The sequence below is a fragment of the Urocitellus parryii genome, chromosome 7 (assembly GCF_045843805.1).
Source record: "Urocitellus parryii isolate mUroPar1 chromosome 7, mUroPar1.hap1, whole genome shotgun sequence".
NCBI classification, from domain to species: domain Eukaryota; kingdom Metazoa; phylum Chordata; class Mammalia; order Rodentia; family Sciuridae; genus Urocitellus; species Urocitellus parryii.
Genome location: NC_135537.1, coordinates 84,062,101 through 84,084,724, shown reverse-complemented (window position 1 = coordinate 84,084,724; position 22,624 = coordinate 84,062,101). Strand labels below are relative to the sequence as shown.

The window sequence follows — 22,624 nt, the reverse complement described above, 5'->3', positions numbered from 1 at the left end:
TACAATTCAAGGGTTATCAAGCATGAGAGAATTCATACTTGAGAGAATCTTTACAAATCTAAAGAATGTAAAATGTCATTTTAATATTATAACTTAATAATTACTAGAAAATTCATACTTGGAAGAATAGTTTAAATTGCCAAAAAGTGGCAAAGATTTAATCAAAGCCCAACATTTAAAAAATGCCAAGAATATTACAGTAGTGACTAAACTCTACAAATGTAAAAAAAAAAAAAAGACATGGTTTTTAATAAAAGAACATACCTTACAAATTTCCCCTAATTTAGAATTCAAGAGAAGTTTTGTACTTGCCAAAAAAATGTCAGAACGATGTTCAAAATTTAAAATTCATACTCTATCTATTCCTAATGCATATACTATCTGTTATGGAAACTTGAATAAAGTACTTCTACCATAGCAATGATTTTCATGTTGTATAAAAAAGCATCATCTCTTTTTTTTAATTTAAGAAAAGCAGTATGTACATTTATTAATTATTTTATGGCTGTGGTAAAATACTTATATTAGCCTTGATTTTTCTACAACATGCACTTTTATAAAAATATATCTCAGAATCGTATTTTGCCTTTCATTTTTCAGAAATACATTTTATTGTAAACAGCAAAAAAACAAATATCACATATATATTTATTTTTCTTACTATAATGTCAAGTCTGAGATAATCTAATCACATAATTTATACTATGTGCCTTTTAAAGTTATTTTAATACCACATTAAAATTGTAAATAATAGTTGATTCCTTTGTTTGACATATTTATGCTACATTCCAGCCAGGAAGCTGAAAAGCAAGCTGAAGGATTCTGCAGGAACTGCTTTATTGCAGGGAAACTCAGCGGGGACTGAGCAGGCATTCAAGGTAGTGAGAGCCACTTCTCTTCTGGATAGCAGAGGTACATATACCCAACTAATTACACACAGCTTAACATGATGTTTTCCATCTCCATCTATGTTCCTGGGAATTATATGGTTTTGTTTTTTTTAGTGCCTGGCCTTCCCATTTCTTTTTATTTGGTGGTACAGGGCACGGTCCCCAGGGCCTAGTGCTGAGGGGACTTGCATGTTAGATGCTAGGCAAGCGCTCTGCCACTGAGCTGCACTCAGCCCTGGGCCTCCCCATTCTTCAGCCAGAGGACTAGGCTTATCCCCCAAGCCAAGGATAAAGAGCAAACCCATTGATAAAAAGTCCAGTCCAGTGTCCCCAGGGCTCCTTCCTGCCAGGTAAGACCAAAAGGAAGCTGTACCACGACCTGGGGTGGGAGTGGGACACTTTCACTCCAGGGCGAATCCCAGGGAGGGTCCCCTGCAAGCTCAAGAGCAGGGCTGGGACCCACTGCAACTGAATGGGGTCTTCCCTCTTCTCCACCTCATGCCCTTGCGGCTCCCTCCCCCCTGCTCCAGATCTCTTTCTGGGATCCTGCAGAGCCAGTCTCCATATCCCAGAATTTATCCTTAAACTTCCTGAGCCATCGCAGAGTGCAGAAAAGCAAAGGGCCACTTTATATTAGGTGACAGAATCCACCAGATCAGGCGTGTGCCACATTCTTCTGTTGCTGAATCCCTTCCTCTCCCTTTGTTCCGTACTGGACATAGGAAATTTCAAAGGGGTTTTTACTAAACGCTGGACCTGGGAATGTCAAAAAAGAAAATTCTAGATGCATGCATAAGATGCAGGTTCTTGGCTTGTTTCTGCTTAAGAGGTGCCGTCCCACCTCCCGGAAGCAAAGGCTGGTTTCTGTCTTCACCCAGGTAACTGGCAGGACACCTCAGTGGCCTTCAGATGTGACCATACCCTTAGGCCTTTCCACCTGAAGGAGGGACAGATATAAAAAGAAAAGAAGGAAGAAGCACTTTTCCCTTCATGAACCTCATGATTATCCAGGGGGATTGATTTGGGGGTGGAAAGAGGGTGCTGGCTAAGAGAGCTGTGGACCTGGGCTCAGACCCCTGCCCCCTGCCTACAGCTGAGTTACCTAGTGCAACTTCAGTAGCTCTCTGAGCCTCAGCTTCTTTGTTAGGAAGGAAGGGATATCACCATTTGTCTCGCCATGGTGTGGTTGGGAAGAGAGAGGAATCAGCTGAGAGCTGGCACATGGCAGGGGCTTGATGACAGTGTTTATACCTTCCCTGTGGGGTTGGGTTGCCAGATAAAAGACAGAAAGCCCAGTTAATTGGAATTTCTCATCAACAGTGAATAAACTGTTAGCACAAGTATGTCCCAGATGTTGGGCATCCTAATACAGTTATGGCTACCCTTGGCCACCCCCACCTTGAAGGTGTGTGCTGCCCGTTTGGGGTGGTTTCTATGGAACTAGGACTACCTCCCACCCAGCTATGGAGCCCCAGGTGTCCAGGGGTGCACCTGAACTTCTCAAGTCGGCATTGACCTGTAACTTTCAGGTCCACTTGAACTACAGGGTAATGAGGTGTCCTCAGAACTTTGTGGGTGAGAGTGGAGAGAAGAGCCAGCCATGGGGTGGGCTGAGACCGCGGGGAGCTCGTTGGCAGGAGGAACCCACTGGGAGGCGAGCTCTGGAATCAGGGAGGATGGGAACCTCATCAGGTTGTGTAAGTGACTTAGAAGAGTCTGGTCCAGGGAAGCCCTGCCCGCCCACCACAGAGGCTGCCCGCCATCTTTCTCTAACAGGCCTCTCGCCTCACCTTCCGTGGGAGGGGCTACCCTCCATTTCCCAGCCCCTTCCCTCTCCAGGCTCCTCAGACTCTTTAGGCCGCAGGGACCTCTGTTCTCTCTGTTCTTTGAAAAGTGACTGAGGCTCCTCCTTTATTTATTTCCTCCTTTGAAAACCTCTAGCAAGAGACCCTGGGTTTCTTTGAGGAAGGCAGACTCATGGCTCACCAGTGTCCGCCATAGCCATCTCTGCGTTCCTAGAGCTTCTCCTTCACATACCCCTGTGCCTAAGTGCACACTTGCAAAAAGAGCCAAGTGGGGCACCCTCTGGTCTCATAAAAATCCAGGGTGCCCTTTCTACCCACCCTGCCCCTGTTCCCAGACCCATCATGGGCTTGTGAACTTGTCCTGTTAGGCGAGTTGATGTCAAATTGTCACGGTGCCCACGGGGACGTGAGGCTGGCACAGGTTCAGATGCGACATGTCGGGGCTGGAGATAAGGATGAGGGAAGGGAGGGGTTCAGGAGGAACTGGGTGAACACAGATTAAGGGGTCTCGGCAGGGAGGGGTGGAGGGAAGCAGCTTGGGGCCTGGCAGAAGGCTGGGCTAGGGCTGGGATCCGCAGGTCCAGGACCTTCCCTCCCTGGACTCCAGGCCTGCCCTGTCCTAGGGGCTTTCAACCTGATGAGGACAGCACGGCTGTTTTGCCTCTGGCTACCACATGGTCCTTGTCCCCCCAGCAGGCCAGGAGGGAGAATAGTGATCCAGGAGTGCCCTGGTCAATCAGCTTGTGAAAAGAAAAGAAAAGGTTGATTTTAGCTTGGATTTAGTCCACGATTGATTGGCGCCTTTGCTTTGGGCTGTGGCATCCGCAGGAGCACGTGGAAGGGGGCTACCCTGCTCCCCCCATGCCGGGGATGGAAAGAGAGAAGAGACCAGGGTCCCAGACCCCTCCCCACGCCACTCAAAGACCTCCCACCAGGCCCACTGCTTACACTTTCTACCACATCCCGGTAGCACCATGCTGGGCACTTTGGGTGACACTGCAGACCAAAATCCTAGCCGGCCCCAAGGCCCCCTTGTCCCTTTTCCAGCGAACCAGGACAGCCCCAGCCTCTTACCCAGAACAGTGAGGATGGGGGATGGGCAGCTCTGGGGGGGTAGGCATTGCCACTCAGATCTGGGTGGGGTGAGGGGTGGGCGGAGGGCTAGCTGAGCAGAGGGGACAGGCAAGGCTACGTCCCTTCAGGTCGCTTCAGAGCATCAGCTGCATGAGTAGCCTTTCCAGCCGTGAGATTGTGGGGCCTCTGGAGTCCAGCCTGGAGAGGGACAGGGGCTGAGAACAGGACAGGAGCTGACTTATCACTAACTGATAAAGGACATCAGGTGACCTATCTCAGTGGCTGAAGCCTCTGCAGGCCCAGATTCCTGTTCTACGGAAAGTACGGGACACGGGGCTGGAACAGAAGTGGGTAAAAACCTAGGAGGGGACTCTATCTTTGAGGAAGTGTTAGGAGAATAGTTTGAAGATGAGTAAGAAACTGACATGCATGTTAATACTCCCTCGTTTCTCGGGGACTCTTCTTCCCCCAGCACTGGAGATTGAACCAGGGCCTCATACATTGAGCCTTTCTTAAATTTTATTTTGAGACAGGGTCTCACTAAATTGCTGAGGCTGGCCTCAATCTTGTGATCCTCCTGCCTCAGCCTCCCTAATCCCTGAGATTATGGCCTACACACGGCCCCTGGCTCTGGTGGCCTTAAACAGTAGGGGGCCCTGTCTGATCTTTGTTTGCAGGGTCCTGGGGTTTCCATTTTGGGTGTCCAGTGGTGGGCTGAACCTGGGCTGAAGGCTGAGCTCCCCCAGCGCCCCTCTGAGTTGGGCCCCACAGGGCTGGGGCGCTTCCCCGGTTGTCACTCAGTTCTAAGTAGCAGAGGGGGATCGAGAGGCCAGGCCCTGGCTGTCTACCACCAGGCAGGGAGAAGTTGTCCCCGTGGTTTTCTGGGCCTGCACACCAGGTCTGGCCCTACCTTCTTGTAGCCTGCTGGGTGGGGCCTTGGATGAGGTCTGGAGCCCTGGACAGGGACAGGCCATGGTGCTGCAGGTGGGTAGTCTGGGGACAGGCCTGGCCTCTGTTCCAAGCGGGGACATTGAGCCAGCCTCAGGCTTTCTCCCTCCCCTGTGAAACAGGGCACAGCAGGTGCCCACTGGCCTTCCCGGTCTGGGTTGGGGAGTGGAGGCTGGGGATGGGCTTGGATGGGTGGAAGGGGCTGCCGCTCCTGGGTATCTGAGTCACTCCTGAGGGTGGAGCACCCGTGGACACCTGGGAGGGTCTGTGCTGCATGAGGGCCCACCCAGACCTGTCCTTTGGACGATGTGCAGGGCAGCCCGAGTGGGTGGGCAGCTCCTGGCAGATGTGGCCATGCCCACTCCCAGAAGGCAAGCCTGCCCTCCCTGAGCTGCAGGTGGCCTTGCTGTGGTGCAGAGGGCTGGAGCTCCTTGCTGCTGCTGCGCCTCTGCACAGCTGCTTACGGACTGCAAGGGCCAGAAGCCCAGCCTGGGGAGTAGCCCTGGGAATGGTGCAGCCCCAAGGACAGGGCCCGGCCTGGTCAGGGTCAGGTGGGCTGGGGCCTTTGTCTCCTGGGTGGTGCCTGTTCCCCTGCCAGGCCACTCCCCTCCCGGCCTCTGCGTCTGTCTCCTGCGTATTTGGTGTGCATTTCCCTCTCACTGGCCACTGCTCCACCATGCTCCCAGCCAGCTTGTCCTTGGCTAACCCACATGGTGTTCCTTCAACCGGCAGATGGGTGTGTTTGGGGCAGGTGCTGCCTGGTGTGGGCTTGAGATTGTGGACCGGACGGCGCGGGCAGGGTTGCTTCCCAGCCTCCTGGACACGGCAGGCCCTCCAGACCCCTCACGCTGCAGACGTGTGCTCACTCCCAGGACACGGTGCTTCTCTAACCTGTGCTCCTTTGGGCATTTCCAGGGCAGAACTGGACTCCCGGTGGCCCCCGTGGTGGACACATCCCCTGTCACACCCCGTGGGATGGTGAACGTGGACACTCCAGAGGCTCCTGTGCAGCTTAAGCTCTGTGCATGATGGGTGACAGGAGACTCCCCGACCACCCGCAGCCCGTGGAACTGCTCAACCTCTATTTGGGAGACAACCTGCAGCCCCACCCAGGAGTGTGCCAGAGGGAGACCCATGGCCAGCCAGGCCCTCCTGAGCCTGGCGGGGGACACTCCTGGGCCTTGGACTCTCCCGAGACCAGCAGGCCTGGCGCTCCTGCCAGGGTCTCTGGTGTGGAGCCTCCTCACATGGGACACTGCTCCTCCCCAGGAACACCAGGGGGCAGCTGCCCCACGGGGAGCCCCCGACCGAGCCATAGCTCCTCTGCACAGGTGGTGTTCTGGGCCGGCATCCTGCAGGCCCAGATGTGTGTCCTGGACCTGGAAGAGGAGCTGGAGAAGACAGAAGGAATCAGGGCTGAGCTGAGGTGCTACATGCCCCCGTCCTCCCCGGGCCTCCCTGGTGACAGGGACCTGCGGCCCAGCCCAGCAGTGGAGGAGGACTCCGGGGAGGACAGTAGTGGGCCTAAGGGGGAGAGCCAGGCCTGGGCCCTGGAGGGAGCAGCAGACTCCTCCCCAGAGTGGGGTGCTGAGGAGGAGAGCCTGTCCTTCGACAACCCCCTTTTCCTGGAGAGCCCCTGCTCCGACACCAGCGCCTCTGGGGAATGCTTCTCCTAGGGCTTCTCCAACTCCTTCCCACAGGCTCTGGAGCCTCTGCTCCTGGGAGGCACAGGGTCCCGGGAGCTGGGCAGTGAGCCAGATCTGAGGGACAGCACCGCGGAGTCCAGCGGGTGTGCCATCCCTCCGTTCCCTGTGCCCTCCTACAAGCTACACACCTCCTGCTGGGCCACCCACGGGGCTCCCACAGCCCCTGCCACACAGGAGGGCGAGGTGAGTTCACTCCCAGGGCTGCCCTGGGGATATTCCAGGGGAGGGCCTTCCTGGGGCCACCAGGCCCAGCACACTCTTCAATGCAGGGCCCGCTGGTGGTCTGAGGTACACTGCTGACCAGCAGGACCAGTGTGGCCTTCAGAACCCTGGGAAGGTCGTCATCACCCATGCCATGGTCGTGAGGTCCACAGAAGTCCCCGTCTCTGAGGGGCTGTGTCTAGAGACATGTGAAGAACAGGCAGCTCCTCCGTTGCAGGGTGTCCCAGGAGGATTCCCAGTCTTCCCCTCCCTCCTCTGAGACTGTCCCAAATGCCAGCAGGGACGGTCTCTGCCCCAACAAAAAGGATCTCTAGGGATTCTGCGGTTCTGTTACTTGTAGCTCCCCATCTTCCACTGTCCCCCATCCGTGGTCAATAGATCGGCCTCAGATGACCATGGCAGGGGGCCTGTGATATCACCCAGCCCTGGGCATGAGACAGTAGGGAACAGTTTTCCCAGGGAGGCCTCCCTTCAGAGATAAGGAGGCTCAAGTTGGCGGAGGGGCTATGGCCCTCTCATCTCTGCAGAGAACACGGAGTGCGAGGAGCCGGGCCGGCGGGGCCCTGTGAGGGGCACTGTCTCAGAACCTCAGAGGGAAGCCTGGGAGGAGCTGGGGCTTGCCTTCCCGCTGGCTGAGCCTGCCGTCCAGGCCTGTGCCCGGGGCCAGCACCCTCCCTGGACCCACGCCCCTCGAGGGCAGGTACTGCCTGAGCAGGCGTCTGGTGAGGTGAGGAGACTGGTGCAATATGCAAAGATCCTGGGAATCATTTCCTTCTGGTCAAACCTCTTCTCTGCGCCCTCCTCCTCTTAGACTTCTCTGGAGAACCAGCCCCCTCTGGCCACACCTGCAGTACCATCTGAAGATAGGGCACTGGCCTGGGAGACTGCACACCATGGAGCTGACCTCGGCCCTGCCACACATCCTGTGCAGCCTTCGGCAAGTCAATTCCCCTCTCTGGGCCTCACCTTCTCCATCTGTGAAGGAGGAACGAGAACCTGCTGATTTTTCCTCTCCTAGGATGTGGGTCTTCTCCCATCCAGGATTCTCTTGAGAACTGAGGACCCAGATTGGTGCCTGTGTCTTCCCGGTGGGGGCTGGCGAGGAGGGAGGGGATTCCAGGTGCCCTGTGTTCTTCTCTCCCCTTCCCACTTGCTTGTTCCCGGGGCTGATGGGATTCTGTAAATCTCCACAGGAGCCACCCACCCCTGAGGCCTGCCAGACAGAAGAGGATCCTTCTTGGCCCCAGGAGCCTCTTATCTCGCAGGACAGAGGTGAGACCCCACACAGGGGTGTGGTGGTGGGAAGTGGGGGTGGTTCTTGGGGTCGTCATGCTCATTCCACACTCTCCCTCAGGTGGAAGGGAGGCCGGGCGTCCCCAGGAGCCTGTCCCCTGCATCCTGGCCCCTGGGCCCTGGGGGAGCCCAGAGTCTGAGCACAGAGGCCTCGGCCCCAGGCGCAGCCCCTCCACCTCCCCGGAGAGCAGCCCCCCACCCCAGCACCACAGCCCTGGCACTTTCCCCAAGTGGTCACCAGACGCGCCACACCCTTCTCTTCTGGAGTCGGATGGGGCAGAGCCAAGCTCCCTGAAGAAAGAGGCGGAGGGGAAAGCTCCACACCCAGGACAGGAGGCAGACAGCCAGGGCCCAGCCAGGACTCCGGAGGCTGCAGGTGCTGAGCCCGGCGAGGACTCCACATCTGCCGAGGGGTGAGTCTGATTGGCGCCCTGGCTCCTGGTGACGGTGGCCTTCAGAGTACCCAGCGTGGAGCTGGCCATGTGATCCCAGCTGCTGTGGGGGGGCTGAGGCGGGCAGAGTGCAAGTTCAAGGCCAGCCGAGGCAATTTAGTGAGTCTCAAAGTAGATAAGTAGCTCAGTTGTAAGAGCTCTTACCTCGCATGTGCGAAAGCGTGTGCTCAACCCTAGAACCAGGAAAAAGAATGAAAGAAAGAAAAGAAAAGGAATCCACAAGCCCCCAGCCCTCCTCTGGACGGAGGGTAAAGCTGTCGGGCCCTGAGTCCTTCTGACAGCCTCACAGCTGGGCTGTCTGAACGGCCTCGGGAGAGAGCTGACAGGGACCAGAGGGTCTGGAAGCTCAAGAAACAAATGGGAGGATGGTCCCAGGTGGAGGTGGAAGGGTGGAGAGGCCTGGCTCTGGGGAGTGTCCACAGCTGGACCCCAGGTGAGAAAGAAGGCAGGGAGGCATTGTGGGGAGCTGACCGGGCCCTGGCCGCCTTGGGGGAGAGCAGTCCAGTGACGTGGGGATTAGAGATGGCCCTGGCCTTGAGGGAGTGCTTGGGGGAAAATCACCTGACAGCCTAGGCCCAGGGTGCTGGCTTTGATCTCGGAGGGAGGGGGGCTCTGGTGGGGACTGAGTGACTGGCTCTTGGGGCCCATGGCAGGTAGGGGTCACCTCAGGACTGTGGTCAGAGGTGGGAGCAGGCCACCTGTGACTCGGACCTCGTTGTCTACCAGCCCCCATGCTGCGTCAAGACTCCTGGCCCCTGGAACTCAGCAGGGGAGCAGGGGCTTTGTCTCTGCTTTGCTAACAGGGGCATATTGGACCAGATGGTGCAGATATGGGGGGTTAGTGTCACCAGCTGGCCAGGCTGACAACTAAGAAAAACACACAAACACAGAAATACCTTTTTGGGGGCTTAGGGATGGCTCTGAGACCTCAGCTCCATGCTGAGGGGATCAGGGAAGGAAAGACAGAGAGAGTGTGCACCCCAAACCCCTCTATTTATTGCGGAAAAGACATTCAATAGAAAGTTCCACCCAAATAAGGCCAGGGGTTGGGTTTTGAAGGGTGGAGTCTCGCCTGGTGATGTCTGTGGTCAGCAGATTGATTGACATCTCGGCAAGTCACGCCCATCGCAGGTGCTGTGTGGGACCACAGGCAGAGCCAGAGGAAATGACACAGATGTCACACAGCCCCAAAATCTTGTAACGCCAGCCTAGTCCCCTCAGATGCTCAAATGCACATAGCTCACACACAGCCCATGGGTGGCTTGCGACAGGCCAGCCCTATTCCCATCTCGGGTGTTTGGGTGACGATGACAAATGTCAATCAGTGCCAGAAACCACAGAACCACTTTCCTTATGCTTCTGGAAACTTCCCTGCCATGGGGCTGTCCAGAGGCCAGGTAACCAGAGAAATCTCAGCCTCCAAAAAGGGAGGCTGCAGATACCAAAGACTAGTTAATCCAACCCAAAGCAAAAGTAACTCCACCTGAAGTGACAACACTAGTTTCATAGTAAATAAATGGTGAAAAGGGTTAATTGGGCTTTATCCTGGCTAAACATATAAGTAAGTTTATTTAGTCTTACATTTAACACACTGTAGGAAGTTCAATTTTCTTGACACAGCTTTGGTGGCCTCTTTCATTTATGCCACCTTTCATAGTGAGATCCTGAAGATCTTTGTTTCTTTTTTTTGGTACCAGAGATGGAACTCAGGGGTTCCATCTTAGCCACTGAGCCACATCCTCACATTTTATTTCTTATTTTGAGACAGAGTCTTGCCAAGTTGCTCAAGGGCTCAAATTTGTGATCCTCCTGCCTTAGCCTCCTGAGAGATCACAGGCATGTGCATGGCACCTGGCTCTTTACAGCTTATTATCCATGTAGTTCTCTTTACTTGGCCAATTGTGTCATTATTTCTATTTCCTCCTCTTCAGTGCCCATCTGTCAGTGGCTTTCCATGGGATTCCTGGAGTTTTCCAGGGTCACTTTGGACGGACTTCCTGAAATCCTACAGGTTTTGGCGAGATCTGCCTTTTGCTCTTCAGTGTCTGTTCTGTTGATCCTACATTTTGGGATGTTTAGGAGACTCAGGAAGCAGAGCAGTTATCAGCCAAGAGTGGACCTGTTCATGAGAGGTGGAGAGGGCCCTCGGGGGGGTGTAATCAGCCCTCGGGCTGAGCGGGCTTGCTCATGAATATGTGAATGACTAGGACGCCCACACCTGGTGGTACCTTTGCAGGGAGCACAGCAGAGTCAGGTAGAGATGGGGCTGAGTGACTTCTCAGAGCCTCGGTGTGGAGCTCCGTGCTCCTGACCCTGGGGTGAAGCATCACTCGGCTTAGCTCACCCGCCAGGCTCCTGGTGGTGAGCAGTGCCAGGCACAGGAGGGCAGGCTGGAACCCCCTCTTTGACTCCCCTGTCACCATCCAAAGCCAGTCTAGCTCCCTGTTCTAAGGCCGGCCTTCGCCTTTCTTGGCTGGGGGTGGGAGTGGGGACAGGGCTGGGCTCAGGGGAGAGAAACGCTCCACTCGCCTTGGTTGACAGAACCCTTGGGGGCCTGGAAGGGCTGCGCCTGAGCTCTAGGTGAGAAAGCTTAGATCCTCCCTGGGAGGAAGTGTGGGGCTCCCAGCTCTCCTGTGAGGCAGTCTGAGACTCCGTCTCCCCTGGGTGAGGGTCTAGGCCCAGCTCCAACCCCGAGCTCTTGGCACCCCCTTCCATGGCTGGCCTGCATGGACCCCTGACCCGGAATGCCTGCAGGCCATCCAGGTGTGAGTCTGAGGACACTGATGGACTCTTCCAGGCATGCGGAGAGCTCTGCGCCCCAAGCACAATCCCCAGAGGAAGATCAGAAAACACTGGCTGGGGACAAACTGGCTAATGGCCTCCGGACTACTGACAAGACGGCGTGGAACTTGGCCTCAAGCCTCTATCACCTGGAGGGCTTCCGGAAGTCTGAAGTGGCCGTCCACCTGCAGAAGAAGTAAGGGCATTGGGCCTGGGCAAGGCCGGAGGGGAGGCAGGACAGCGGGCAGCTGCCCACGGGCTCCCTGCATGGGCTGTCCCCCTCCTTCCCTATCCTGTGACCCCCTCCTCACCACCCCCAAGCCCACTACTGCCTCTCCTCCCAGTGTTCCGCCCTCCTCGGCATGCACTTCGTCCTCGGCCTTTCCCCAGTACTCTGGCCCCCTGCTGCTTTCTCTGGTCTTAGCTGGACCATCTCTGCTGCACACCCTCCATGTTTCTTAGAGCCCCGGCCCAGCCCCCTGGCCCACCCCAGAACCCACAGGCCCCTCCACACAACACTGGGTGGGTGCCAGGGGTAGGCCAGACCCTGACCGTCCCTTGCCATCTTGGGATCTGGGGTCCGTGTCTGGCCCATGCCGTGGCCTGGCCTAGCCTGCCCCAGTCCAGCTCTCAGGCAGCTGTCCCTCTGCAGTGATGACTTCAGCAGGGCGGTGGCCGAGGAGTACCTGTCTTTCTTCCAGTTTGGAGGCCAGAGCCTGGACCGAGCCCTCCGGTACCACCTGCGGGCCCTCCCTGGGGAGGCTGTGGAGGGGGCAGTCGTGGGACGCGGGATGGGGTTGGCTCCCTGCCCTGGGAATATGGCCACCCACTTGCCTCTCCTTGACCACGGCCTCCTGCAGGGGCTTCCTCCAGGCCCTGGTGCTCAGCGGGGAGACCCAGGAGCAGGAGCGGGTGCTCTACCAGTTCTCCCAGCACTTCCACCACTGCAACCCTGGGGCCTTCCCCTCAGTAGGTAGGGTGGGCGGCTGCGGGTGGGGCAGGGCTGGGGGCAGTGTCCCTGTATCTGCTGGGGCATTCCATGGGTGGGGGCTGCTGGGGGCGTGTGGGGGCTGCCGAGAAGCGGGGCAGGGGTGTGGGGCGAGGTTGCATCCCACCCTGTGGGCAGAGGACGTGGCAGGCAGAATTTCCGTGGCTTCCCCTTCTCTCTTCCTGGGGCAGACTCTGTGCACACCTTGACCTGTGCCATCATGCTCCTGAACACGGACCTGCATGGGCAGGTGAGAGGCGGGGAGCTGAGGGCCCGGGGCACAGGGTCCTGGGGCACTGGAGGATCCCCCGGAGGGACCGACGGGGGTGTGTTCAGTCGGGGTGGGGTGCTCAAGCTGTCCCTCTTCTCTCCACGCCACAGAACATTGGGAAGAGCATGAGCTGCCAGGACTTCGTCACCAACCTGCACGGCCTGCAGGATGGCGGCAACTTCCCCAAGGAGCTGCTGAAGGTGTGGCTGGGCGCCCCCCTCCAGGCCCCCCATCCAGGCTCCCCCCTTCAGTCTCCCCCTCCAGGCTCCCCGTGGAGCCTGGTCCTTGGTCCCTTGTCCCCAGGGGGACGTAGAGAGCTCAGCCTGGCTCTGCTGAAATGCCAGGAGGATGTATTTTGGCTTGGTGGCAGCATCAGGGACATCTCAGAATTGGTTAACTGTGCAGATCTCAGCCCTGGACCTACTGAGCCACGCTCTGGGGTTGGAGCCCTGCAGATGCTCCACTAAGTGTCTGTCTAGGTGATTTTTGTCCCTTTGAAGTCTGAGAAGCACTCTGAGTAGATGACAAGCAAAGTTTCATGTAGCAAATGTCTCGAACTCAGGTTTGGGAGTGGGACAACATACCCCTGGGCCACTCAAGATCCCCACCTCACAGTGTCCTCCTCAAGATGAGATCACCTTCGCCAGGTGCAGCACCTGCTTCCCAAGCAGATCTCTGGTTCTTTCATCTAGTGAACATTTATTGAGTGCTTACTGTATGCTGCACACCTTGCCAGGCGTTTGGAGGGCACTAAGCTAGTGAGATGCACCTCTGTCAGGACTATACTCACTATGTTGTTTCAGAATTCTAGCACATCATTCACGAGTTCCTTCCTTGACCAGACCTTTATTGTGGGGATTGCTTAGTCTGATTCCCTCTCTGTCTGATCCCCCCATGCTGGCTGGTACACAATGCATGTCCCCTTCAAGAAAACTAGTTCAGGCCTTTCCAAGTTTGGGCAGAGCAGGGACTTGCTGCCTTGATCATCTCTGTGTCTCCAGTTTACATCCGAGGGCCTGGCACCTGGGAAATGCTCCAGGAATAATTTGTTGCATGGACAAATGGACAGTTGGATGGATGGATGGATGGACAGGTGGGTGGGTGGATGGATAGATGGACAGGTGGATAGGTGCTTGCCCAGTCAAAGGAGAAGGATAGCTGTGATGGGGGTGCCAGGACAGGCAGCCCTTAGCGGTGTGCCTGAGGGGTGAGTTTAGGTAGCCTAGCCCTGAAGTCCCTCTGCCCACCGTGTGCTTCTATTCCAGGCTCTCTACTGGTCTATCTGAAGTGAGAAGCTCAAGTGGGCTGTGTAAGTGAGAGTCCCCTTCCACTTCCCTCCTTGGCCCTTGATCCTGCCTTTGGGCCTGTCCTTCTTCTGTCAGCCGAGTCTTGGGAGCATGCTCCCTCTTTGTGGGATGGAGCCAAAGGCAGAGTGCTGGCCAGCAGATCTCAGAGAAACCCAAGGTAGTCAGGGCTGGCCACGGGGCTATTCCCAGGAATTGACGGTTGGCTGTGAACGGGGATCCCATGTACCTCCCCAACCAAAGAGAGTGTGCTGAGGCCCCGGGGGGCAGTGGGAACTTCCTGGTGGTCTTTGCCCACTCAGCACTCCCAGCCTGGTTCTCTGACATCCAGGGATGAGGAAGACACAGCCAGACCTGAGAAGGCCCTGCCATCCCCGCCTGGCAAGACGGGCAGCCCCTTCCTCCAGCTGGCTCAGGATCCCCTGGCGCCCACCTACAAGCAGGGCATCCTGGCTCGGAAGATGCATCAGGATGCGGATGGCAAGAAGAGTGAGTGTCTCCTGCCCAGGAGCAGGGCTGGAGGGGAAGCACTGCCCAGGGGCCACTCTGTGTGTGCGGTGTGAGATGCCCTGCTGAGGACAGGCAGCGAGTGCTGCTTCCTCCTGAACATGACCATGACCTGGATGCTGGGGAAGGGGAAAGGGGGCGTCCAATTATTCCTGGGCCCTGGCCCTGCGGTAAGGGAGAGATCAGGCAAGAGATTCAGCGAGCTGGGTGAAGGTGGGAGGGCTGGACTGAGCTCGGAGATGGAGGAACAAAGGGTTTCGTTTTGTTCTGGGGACTGCATGTGGGGAATGGGCAGGTGACTGGTGGACCTGAGTGGAACCTGGGGGGCAAGAGGTGCTGGAGTTCTGCAGTTGGTCAGGGGAGGCACCCACAGAAGACGGAGCAGGCAGAGTCACTCTACCTGGAGGACGCACTGGGGCAAGGCTTATGGAGCCCCAAGCAGCCCAAGGCAGCAGCCCGGCCATCGCCATAGACTCCTCTGGAAATCACAGATGGAGTGGGTGTGACATTCAGAAGCAGCCTGAGCAGGGCCCCAGGGAGGTGGCTCCTCATCACGCAGGACCCGGGAGCTTGGGTGTCTTGCAGGAAGGTATCTGAGTGGAACTGTTTGGGCATGGCTGTGTTTGTGCCTGGGGTTCGGGGGATGTGGGGGGCGAGAGAGGGTCTAAATAAATACCCACATTTGTATGCAAGTAGTTCTCTGGTGCTGTGTGGAGCAGGACTGGGCTGGAGACCCAGGAGGTGCCGTTGAGTTTCCTGGTGATGGCTCTCTGTGCGCTTATGTGCATCCTGGTGGGGAGGGACGCAGGGTGAGGGCAGGGTGACCTGCCCACACTGTGTCTGGCTGCAGGTGTGCCACTTGCCTTTGTGTCTGGTCTGGGACAGCGCCGTGGGGCAAGCGAGGCTGGAAGATGTTCCACACTCTGCTGCAGGGAATGGTCCTCTACTTCCTGAAGGTAGGAAAGAGGCGGCACCCTGATGGGCAGATGGGGTGGGGATGTACGGAGTGGTCAGCTGTTGGAGGGGGCAGCTGAGACTAAACCCTTCTCTGAGTCCTGTGCCTGCTGGCAGGGAGAGGACCACTGCCTGGAAGGAGACAGCTTGGTGGGGCACATGGTGGATGAGCCCGTGGGGGTGCACCACTCACTGGCCTCGCCCGCCACCCATTACACCAAGCGGCCCCACGTCTTCCACGGCTGACTGGCGCCTCTTCCTCTTCCAGGCACCGTGAGTCCCTAGGGTGGGAGGAAAGTGGCCAGGCCTCAGGGCCCCCAATTCTCCTCTCTCCTGTCCACCTGATCCCTCTGAGGCCTGCTGGCCCAACCCTGCTGGCCAGGAAACTTTAGAGTGCTGTGGCCCCAGAGATGAAGCCAGGCGTGGCCAACTTCCTGGAGGCATCCACGGTTTCCTTCTAATTCCGGGTCAAGCCTCCCAGTGTTGGGTATAGGATTCCAGGAGGTCACTCAATTTTTGACATTTAAAATACCATCTGTTGGATCCTCCTGCCTTTCTGGGGATTGAACCCAGGGTTTGGGCATGCTAGGCAAGCACCATACCAGTGCTTGTAACTCCCTTGTAACTTATTTTGAGACAGGATCACTAAGTTGCTGTGGCTGGCCTCCAAGGATTGGTCCTCCTGCCTCAGCCTCCCAAGCATCTGGGATTACAGGCAGCTCCAGGCAGCTCTGGAGTTTCCTCTTTGATAATTAAAAACCTCAGGCAGAGGGCAACTGCCCAGTAGGGAAGGGCTGCTGGTTTGGGTAGGTAGTCCTGAGTGGATGGAAGGCTGTGTAGATCACGGAAGGTGTGGGATGGGGAGCAGGTGACAGGGCGGACCCTGGGACCACGAGCTTCTCTCCTGCAGCACTGCCAAGGAGATGACCTCCTGGATCTCGCGCATCAACCTGGCTGTGGCCACCCACTCAGCGCCGCCCTTCCCCGCTGCAGTGGGCTCCCAGCGCCGATTTGTGAGACCCATCCTGCCTGTGGGCCCTGCTCAGAGCTCCCTGGTGGGCTCCCTACCCGCTGGGGTGCAGAGGGCGGGTGGGGCTGCACACCTGTGCCACCGGTGGTGAGAGCCCACTACCACGTATGACTTCCACACCGCCTTCCCTCCTAGGGGGAGCAGCATAGATCCCACGAGAACTGCCTGGACGCGGCTTCTGACGACCTGCTAGATCTGCAGAGGAACTTACCTGAGCGGCGGGCCGGAGCCAGGAGCTGGAAGAGTACCGCCTGCGGAAGGAGTACCTGGAGTATGAGGTGAGGCTCTGCCGCCCCCTCCTGGCTGCCTCTGTCCCTGCAGCCATCGCTCCAGCAGCTTGGAGGCCCCGGTGTGCTGATGCGCACACAGATGTGAACAAATGTACAATGTATATCTGTGTGCACTCAGGCCCTTCACTTCTCGTCCTGGAGGTGCATAGCAATGCCATCTGAAAACTGATGGAGGTCTCTTTATATATATATTTTTTTCCTTCCTGGGCTTATTTGGCTTTTTTCCAAGTTGAAAGACAAATTTTATTATAGCAGAATTATTCCCCCAGTACCTACCTAATAATAACAGGTAGTGTATGTGGACTTGTATTTCTCTCACGAATTACTTCTTGTGATTATCTATCGCCTCTGGGCTGGGTACTCGCATCCTCGTTTTATAGACCAGGAGACGGAGGCATAGGGAGCTAACAGTCTGCGCAACTAGTAAGTTCACCTGTCGCTCCAGTCACCCCCATACGGTCCTAGCTCAGGCAAGGTCTTCCTCAGCCCTGTGACGGATTCCAGGATGTATTTGCACCCAGTCTGACCCCCCCCACACACCCCAGTTCTTCTTTGGCCTCACATCAGTGCACATTCTGGGATCCTGATGCTGAGTGTCCTTGTCCAAGGTCCTGGCGGTCCTGCTGAGGTTGTGGGCAGCCAGGGAAAGCCAGGCGCAGTGTGAGCGATAAGGAAGTCCTGTCTGGGCCTGGCAGGAACCCATGCAGCCTGCTCCCTCCCTGGTCTGTTTTCAAGGTCCCTGTCAGCCCTTTGACTTATGTCACCCCCTGGCTGTGAGCTCCCCATTTCCCAGAGGCCTCAGGGTGTGGCTGAAAGGACCCAGCCTCTCCCACCACTGCCCTGCTGGGACAGTCAGCCCTCATTTGGCCTTAGGTACTCCTTTTCTAAACCAGAAACACCGTCCAACCTCCCAGGGCACGGCTGAGGAGCCCGTGGGATGGAGGGTAGGAAAGGGCCTTGCAAGCCGGGAATGGGAGCCCAAGGGTGCTGGTTACTGCCTGTGAAGCAGACGAGGGCAGGGTAGATGGCATCAAGCTCACAGATGCCAGCTGCTACAACACTGTTCAGATGCTATGAGGGCTCCATCCAGATGTGAGTGTGCGTGTATGCTAACGGACCCTGGGCACAGTGGGACACGGAGCTCAACATGGTCTGGGGACAGCAGTCTCAGCCCTACGACCCCGGTGGTTGTAACAGGACTGGCTGAGGTCAGAGGCAGTTGGTGCTGTCTTCTTTCTGCAGAGGTCTCTGTCACCATTACTTCGTGCACCCAAGCATGAGTTGCCCCTTATGAATCCAGCCTCCCCCAGCCTAAGACACAGTGCCTCTGTGTTGCAGAAAACCCGCTACGAGACATATGTGCAGCTGCTGGTGGCACGGCTGCGCTGTCCCTCCGGGGACCTGGCCCTGTGGGAAGAGCGGCTGGGGAGGGAAGCTGCAGGCCTGCGGGAGCCAAAGCCCAGCCTAAAGAAATCCCACTCCAGCCCGTCTCTGCACCAGGATGAGGCCCCCAACACAGCTAAGGTGAAGCGCAACATCTCAGAGCGCAGAACCTACCGGAAGATCATCCTCAAGCAGACCCGCAATCAGCTATGAAGTTGATGCCACTTCTGACACTGGCCCTGATCCAGGTGGACCTGAAATGAATCCATGGAGGACCTTTATTTCTCTGGGTTCTTGGTGAGGGATGGGCCTGCCCCACCCTCTGCTGGAGGACCAAGCTCTCTTCCCTGTGGTCCTTCCCTGACGCTGCCTGCCTGCTCACGACCCCACAGACCCTTGGCTGTGGCTGCTCCTGACCACTCCCAGGGAAGAGGAAGGTCAGGTGGGGCCTGGGCTTCAATCCCAGGGACCTATCCCGCTTCCATCCCCAGAATCCAGGACGCCTTGTATCCTGGGCACATGGGCCTGGGTTTCTGGGAGTGAGCTTGGGGCCATCCAGCCAGGGAGCCACAGCCCTGAGGACAGGGACCTGCTAGGGGAGGCCCCAGAAGAACAGAGCAAGGACTTCTGGGAGACTTCAGCTCACAGTTCATGACTCAGGTTACTCAGGCCCTGCCCGCCCAGGGACACCCTCCTGGCAGGGACCTGGACAGGTGTCAAGCACACAGGGAAGCTGCGAGGCCTCTGTCTCCTGTGGCTCCTCTTCCCATTATGATCACCCATACACGGGGACACAGGAGAGCTTCCTGTCCACTTGATGACCAGTGGAGCCTCTGATGACCTGAGTGGGGCAGGGCCTCAGAGTTCTGCCAAGAGCCCTGGAGTGCTAGGGACAAGGGAACTTTGTTTCCCCAGCGCAGGGAAGAGGGTTCTTCAGGTTCAGTAGAGGGGGGAGTGGTGACAGTCCCCTTGAGGCTCAGCTGAGGAGGGGTGGGGGAGGGAGGCTGGAGTCTGGGGTCCTTGGCCATCTTGGAGCTTCCTCCCTGCACCTGATCCTATGCACCCCTAAAAGCTGCATTCCTGATGGCTGCCAGGACCCCTCGTCGGCGCCCAGCCAGTGCCCTGGGGCCTTGCTACCCTCCCCTGGGAAATCCCCTTGCCGGCCCTGGCTGCCCCCCAGCTGGGGCTGTTCTCTAGGGGAGGTTCCGGGAGACTTGAGGACTTGGGCTCAGGCTATGGGAAGGAGCTGGCTGGAGGGGCAGCCTCCATTGTCTCTGTCCAGCCAAGCGTGAGTAGGCTGCCTGCCGCCACCTGCATGACGCACTGGCACTCCCGCCTTCCTGCTGAGCCACACTCCTCCCTCCTGGCGAGGCTTGTCACCAGCCCTGGGCCTGGGGCTCCATAAGGTGGGGCCACACAGGGTCTCTGTCAGGGCCTGGGGCACCCGGTGGGTGTGCAATAAGTACAGGCCATCATGAAGGAAGTGTGCATGAGTGTGTGCAGAAGGGGGGCAGGCATCAGGGCCACCTGCAGGGTGGGGGCCACAGCCGTGTGTGTGTGTGTGTGTGTGTGTGGTGTGTGTGTGTGTGTGTGCGTGCAGCATTCCTGTGTATGATGGGACCATAGTTACAGTTTTCCAAAGTTGAGGGGCCCTAAGAATCATTTCTATGCATTCCTTGATTTCTGTCCATTTCACAGATACCATTGGACACTCAATATAGGCCAGTACTAGGAGATCCAAAAATGAGTTAAACATGCCCCTGACCCCGTGAGTTGACGATTCTGCCCGCTGGCTCCCAGCCATCAGTATAGACAGATTCTATCTTACTGGAGAAGCTTGATAGAAAAGCCAAAGTCCTGCCTTTCCCCCAGGATTCCGGCTCAGTCTCCTGCTCAGGGGAATGGGTACATGCCTTCAAAGCTACTTAGGTCACTGAGGCATAGTAGCAGTTAACAGCCCCCCTAGAGCCCAGTGTCACTTTTACTAAGGTGGAAACGTGGCATCAGGTGGCCCTGACTTGTCCAGGCCTGGTATTCTCAGGCTGAGGGAGCTGGGGTGGCTTTTTGACCTCATTGAATATGTGTCTTCATTTCTGACACCAGAATAAAAGGTGGAAGTCAGTCTGCACGTATGGTGCTTTGCTCTGATGCTTTTTTGCTTGTGTAGAACCTGCACCTTCCCTTTCACCTGGGCAAGGGAAGCCTTCAGGATGGGGTGACTGGCTGCTGGCCTCACCGGGTCCATTGGACCAGGTCTGGGAGGAGAGGGGCAGGCAGGGTGGGGATGCAGTTGTAACATACGGCCACTGGGGGGTGGGCTTGCATCTTCCTAGCTCCAGGCTGCTCAGGGGCCCAGCCACAGCTGTGGTCAGCAGGGGCAGGAAGTTAGTCTGTGGCCCCTGGGCCATCTTCATAACCAGAACCTTCCACTCCCCGAGCTCACAGGGGCCAATAGGTGGGCTCTTCCAAGCAAAGGGTTGGGATGGGGATGGCTTTCTGCAGCAGGAGAGGAGGAAGTTTCTGCAGCCTGGGGCCCTCCAGGGAGGCTCCTGGTTACCCACGAGAGTGAAAGCGGAGTGACCCCCAGTCCCAGTCCCAGGAGTGGAGCAGACCCAGGCCCTGCAAGCCCCCGTCCAACCCTGGCTCCACACTACCCTCCTCCTTTCCCTTTCTACTGTGGGGGCCTCCCTTTGCAGAAGAGCCTCATCCGAGGTTCGCGGTGATGAGCCCAGGATGGTCAGAGGGTTGAACTGGGCTCCAGTTCTTCCTGTCCCCTCTATGGAAGCTCAGCCTCTGGGGCCTGGGACTGCTGTGACCAGGCTAACACCCCTGATCCTGCTCCTGGCGGCTTGATGGCTGCTCAGCTCGTGGGCTGCAGAAGCTGTGGTTCACCAGCACCAAAGAAGAATCAAGACGGCCGTGGCCCAAGGCCTGGGCCACTCCTCGGGGCTCAGAGTCCCCAGCAGAAGGAAAGAGAGGGCTGTGCAGGGACTCAAGGGGCGGGTTGGAGGGTCAGGGTGAGAAGCTAAGGGAAGCAGGGTCAGCAGGGGCACTAGTCCAAAGGGCAAGGATGTCCAGTGCGACCAAGGAAGGTGGGGGGAGCTGCTCAGGGGCCCAGATGAGTGACGGCTTGTGGCTTAGGAGCTTTGCTTTAAGATGAAATCAAGCAAAGCCATGGGTGGGGTCTGATGGGGTCAGGACTATGTGAAACTCTCAAGCAAATCTAAAAGTGTTTCAAGTTTTTCAAAAATTAAAAAGGTAAAAGTGGAGACAACGGTCTGGGGTCAAGGACAATCTGGCTGCACCTCAGCTGGCCCTTCCTTGTCCTCGCCCTCCCACCTTACCCAAGTGCATGTTCACAAAAATGTCAGGGTTTCCTGCATGGGCGCTCTCTCCCTACCACCGCCAAGACTTCGGTTTTTCTGGGTTCCTGTGTACACCCCTGCCTGGTCGCCTCCTCTTCCCTTCTCCCCAGGAGGAAGAGGTACTGTCTGTGTGCCGTGCCTGGCCACCCCATGAGGCAGCTCTGGCCCCTGCCCTGCTGTGTGACCCCTTGTCCTCAGGGCTCCACGGGGCTCCTTGGCCTGCTGTGCTGTCTGCCACTCCTCATCTTGCCCCACAAACACCAAGTGACACCAACACAAGGAAAAACACCAAGACTCTGAGTCAGAGTCGGCTGCTTCCTGCTCTTCTCATTTGTGATGACCTAATGCCCCAGGTGCTGGTCCTCGCCAGCCATCCTCTCTCACTGGTTCCTGTTCCCAGTGACTGTCACTCACATCTACAAACCAGCTTCCACCCCACCCCTCTCTGCCATGCCACCCCAGGGAACACTGATGACCTTCAAATTTGATGTCTTCTGAGCCTTCCTCCCTCCTCACCTCCTAGTAACCCTCGTCCCTATCAGCCACAAGGCCTGCCCAACCCTGCCTGAGGCCTGGATGACCTGGCTTGGGTGATGGAGCCCTAGAGTTGGCTGCCTGGGGCTGCGTCCTGCTGAGCGTGTTCTGTGTGACCACGGGCCAGTTTCCTGGCCTCTTGTGCTCTGGTTTGCTTTTCTATAAAATGGGGACAATGCCACCATCTACCTCACTGGAGCCTGGAGGGACTGAGTGAGGTCACGCATGCAAACACCTGGGAACAATGCCTGGCCCAGGAGGAGAGCCTGGCAGGTTAGCTATTACCACCCTGCCTGGCCAGACTCCCCTGGGCACCCACCCGTCCTTCTCTGGGCTCCAGCCTAGGTCCTGCCCTAGGACACACCACTCTGTTCTAAGCTGAGCCTCTGCCCTGGGCTTTCCCCCAGGAGGTTGCCAGGAGTGGCTCTTGCTCAGAAAGGGACGTCCATCAGCTCCTATGACTGGACCATGCATATGCCCCGGGGTGGTTGAATCCAGGCTGCACATAGAACCAGCACCCTATTTCTCTCTCCTTCTTCAGGGGCTGCATCTCTCAGGCCTTGAGGGCAGAAGCAACCCTCATTGGTAGCAAGATGGTCTCAGTGGCTCCCAACATCCCTCCTCTTGGTGCAAATCTAGCAGATAGAAATGACCTACACCCTGGATATTTCAACTTCAAGTCCAGAAATAGTGCCTCCTTGAGGTGCTACCTGCCTTGCACAATGAGACTGTGCTAAAACCAAAGTCCCCTGGGGGGGGGATGGTGGAACAGGGACTGGCACCAGCTGTGGAGAAGTTCTGATGGCCAAAGGACAGGTAGGGAGGAA

General features: G+C 57.0%; 1 protein-coding gene across 1 annotated transcript; it reads left to right on the top strand.

Annotated features, from left to right (window-relative positions):
* Positions 1 to 5,745: 5,745 nt before the first annotated feature.
* Positions 5,746 to 18,111, top strand: LOC144256002 (PH and SEC7 domain-containing protein 4-like). The gene is given in 20 exon segments (XM_077801189.1): positions 5,746 to 6,606; positions 6,731 to 6,863; positions 7,173 to 7,372; positions 7,457 to 7,582; positions 7,839 to 7,917; positions 8,000 to 8,351; positions 11,161 to 11,367; positions 11,824 to 11,904; positions 12,032 to 12,144; positions 12,351 to 12,409; positions 12,541 to 12,630; positions 13,696 to 13,739; positions 14,066 to 14,223; positions 15,127 to 15,197; positions 15,313 to 15,431; positions 15,433 to 15,468; positions 16,106 to 16,250; positions 16,361 to 16,442; positions 16,445 to 16,503; positions 17,854 to 18,111. Coding segments are annotated over 20 exon segments (3,273 nt in total).
* The last annotated feature ends 4,513 nt before the right edge of the window (positions 18,112 to 22,624 follow it).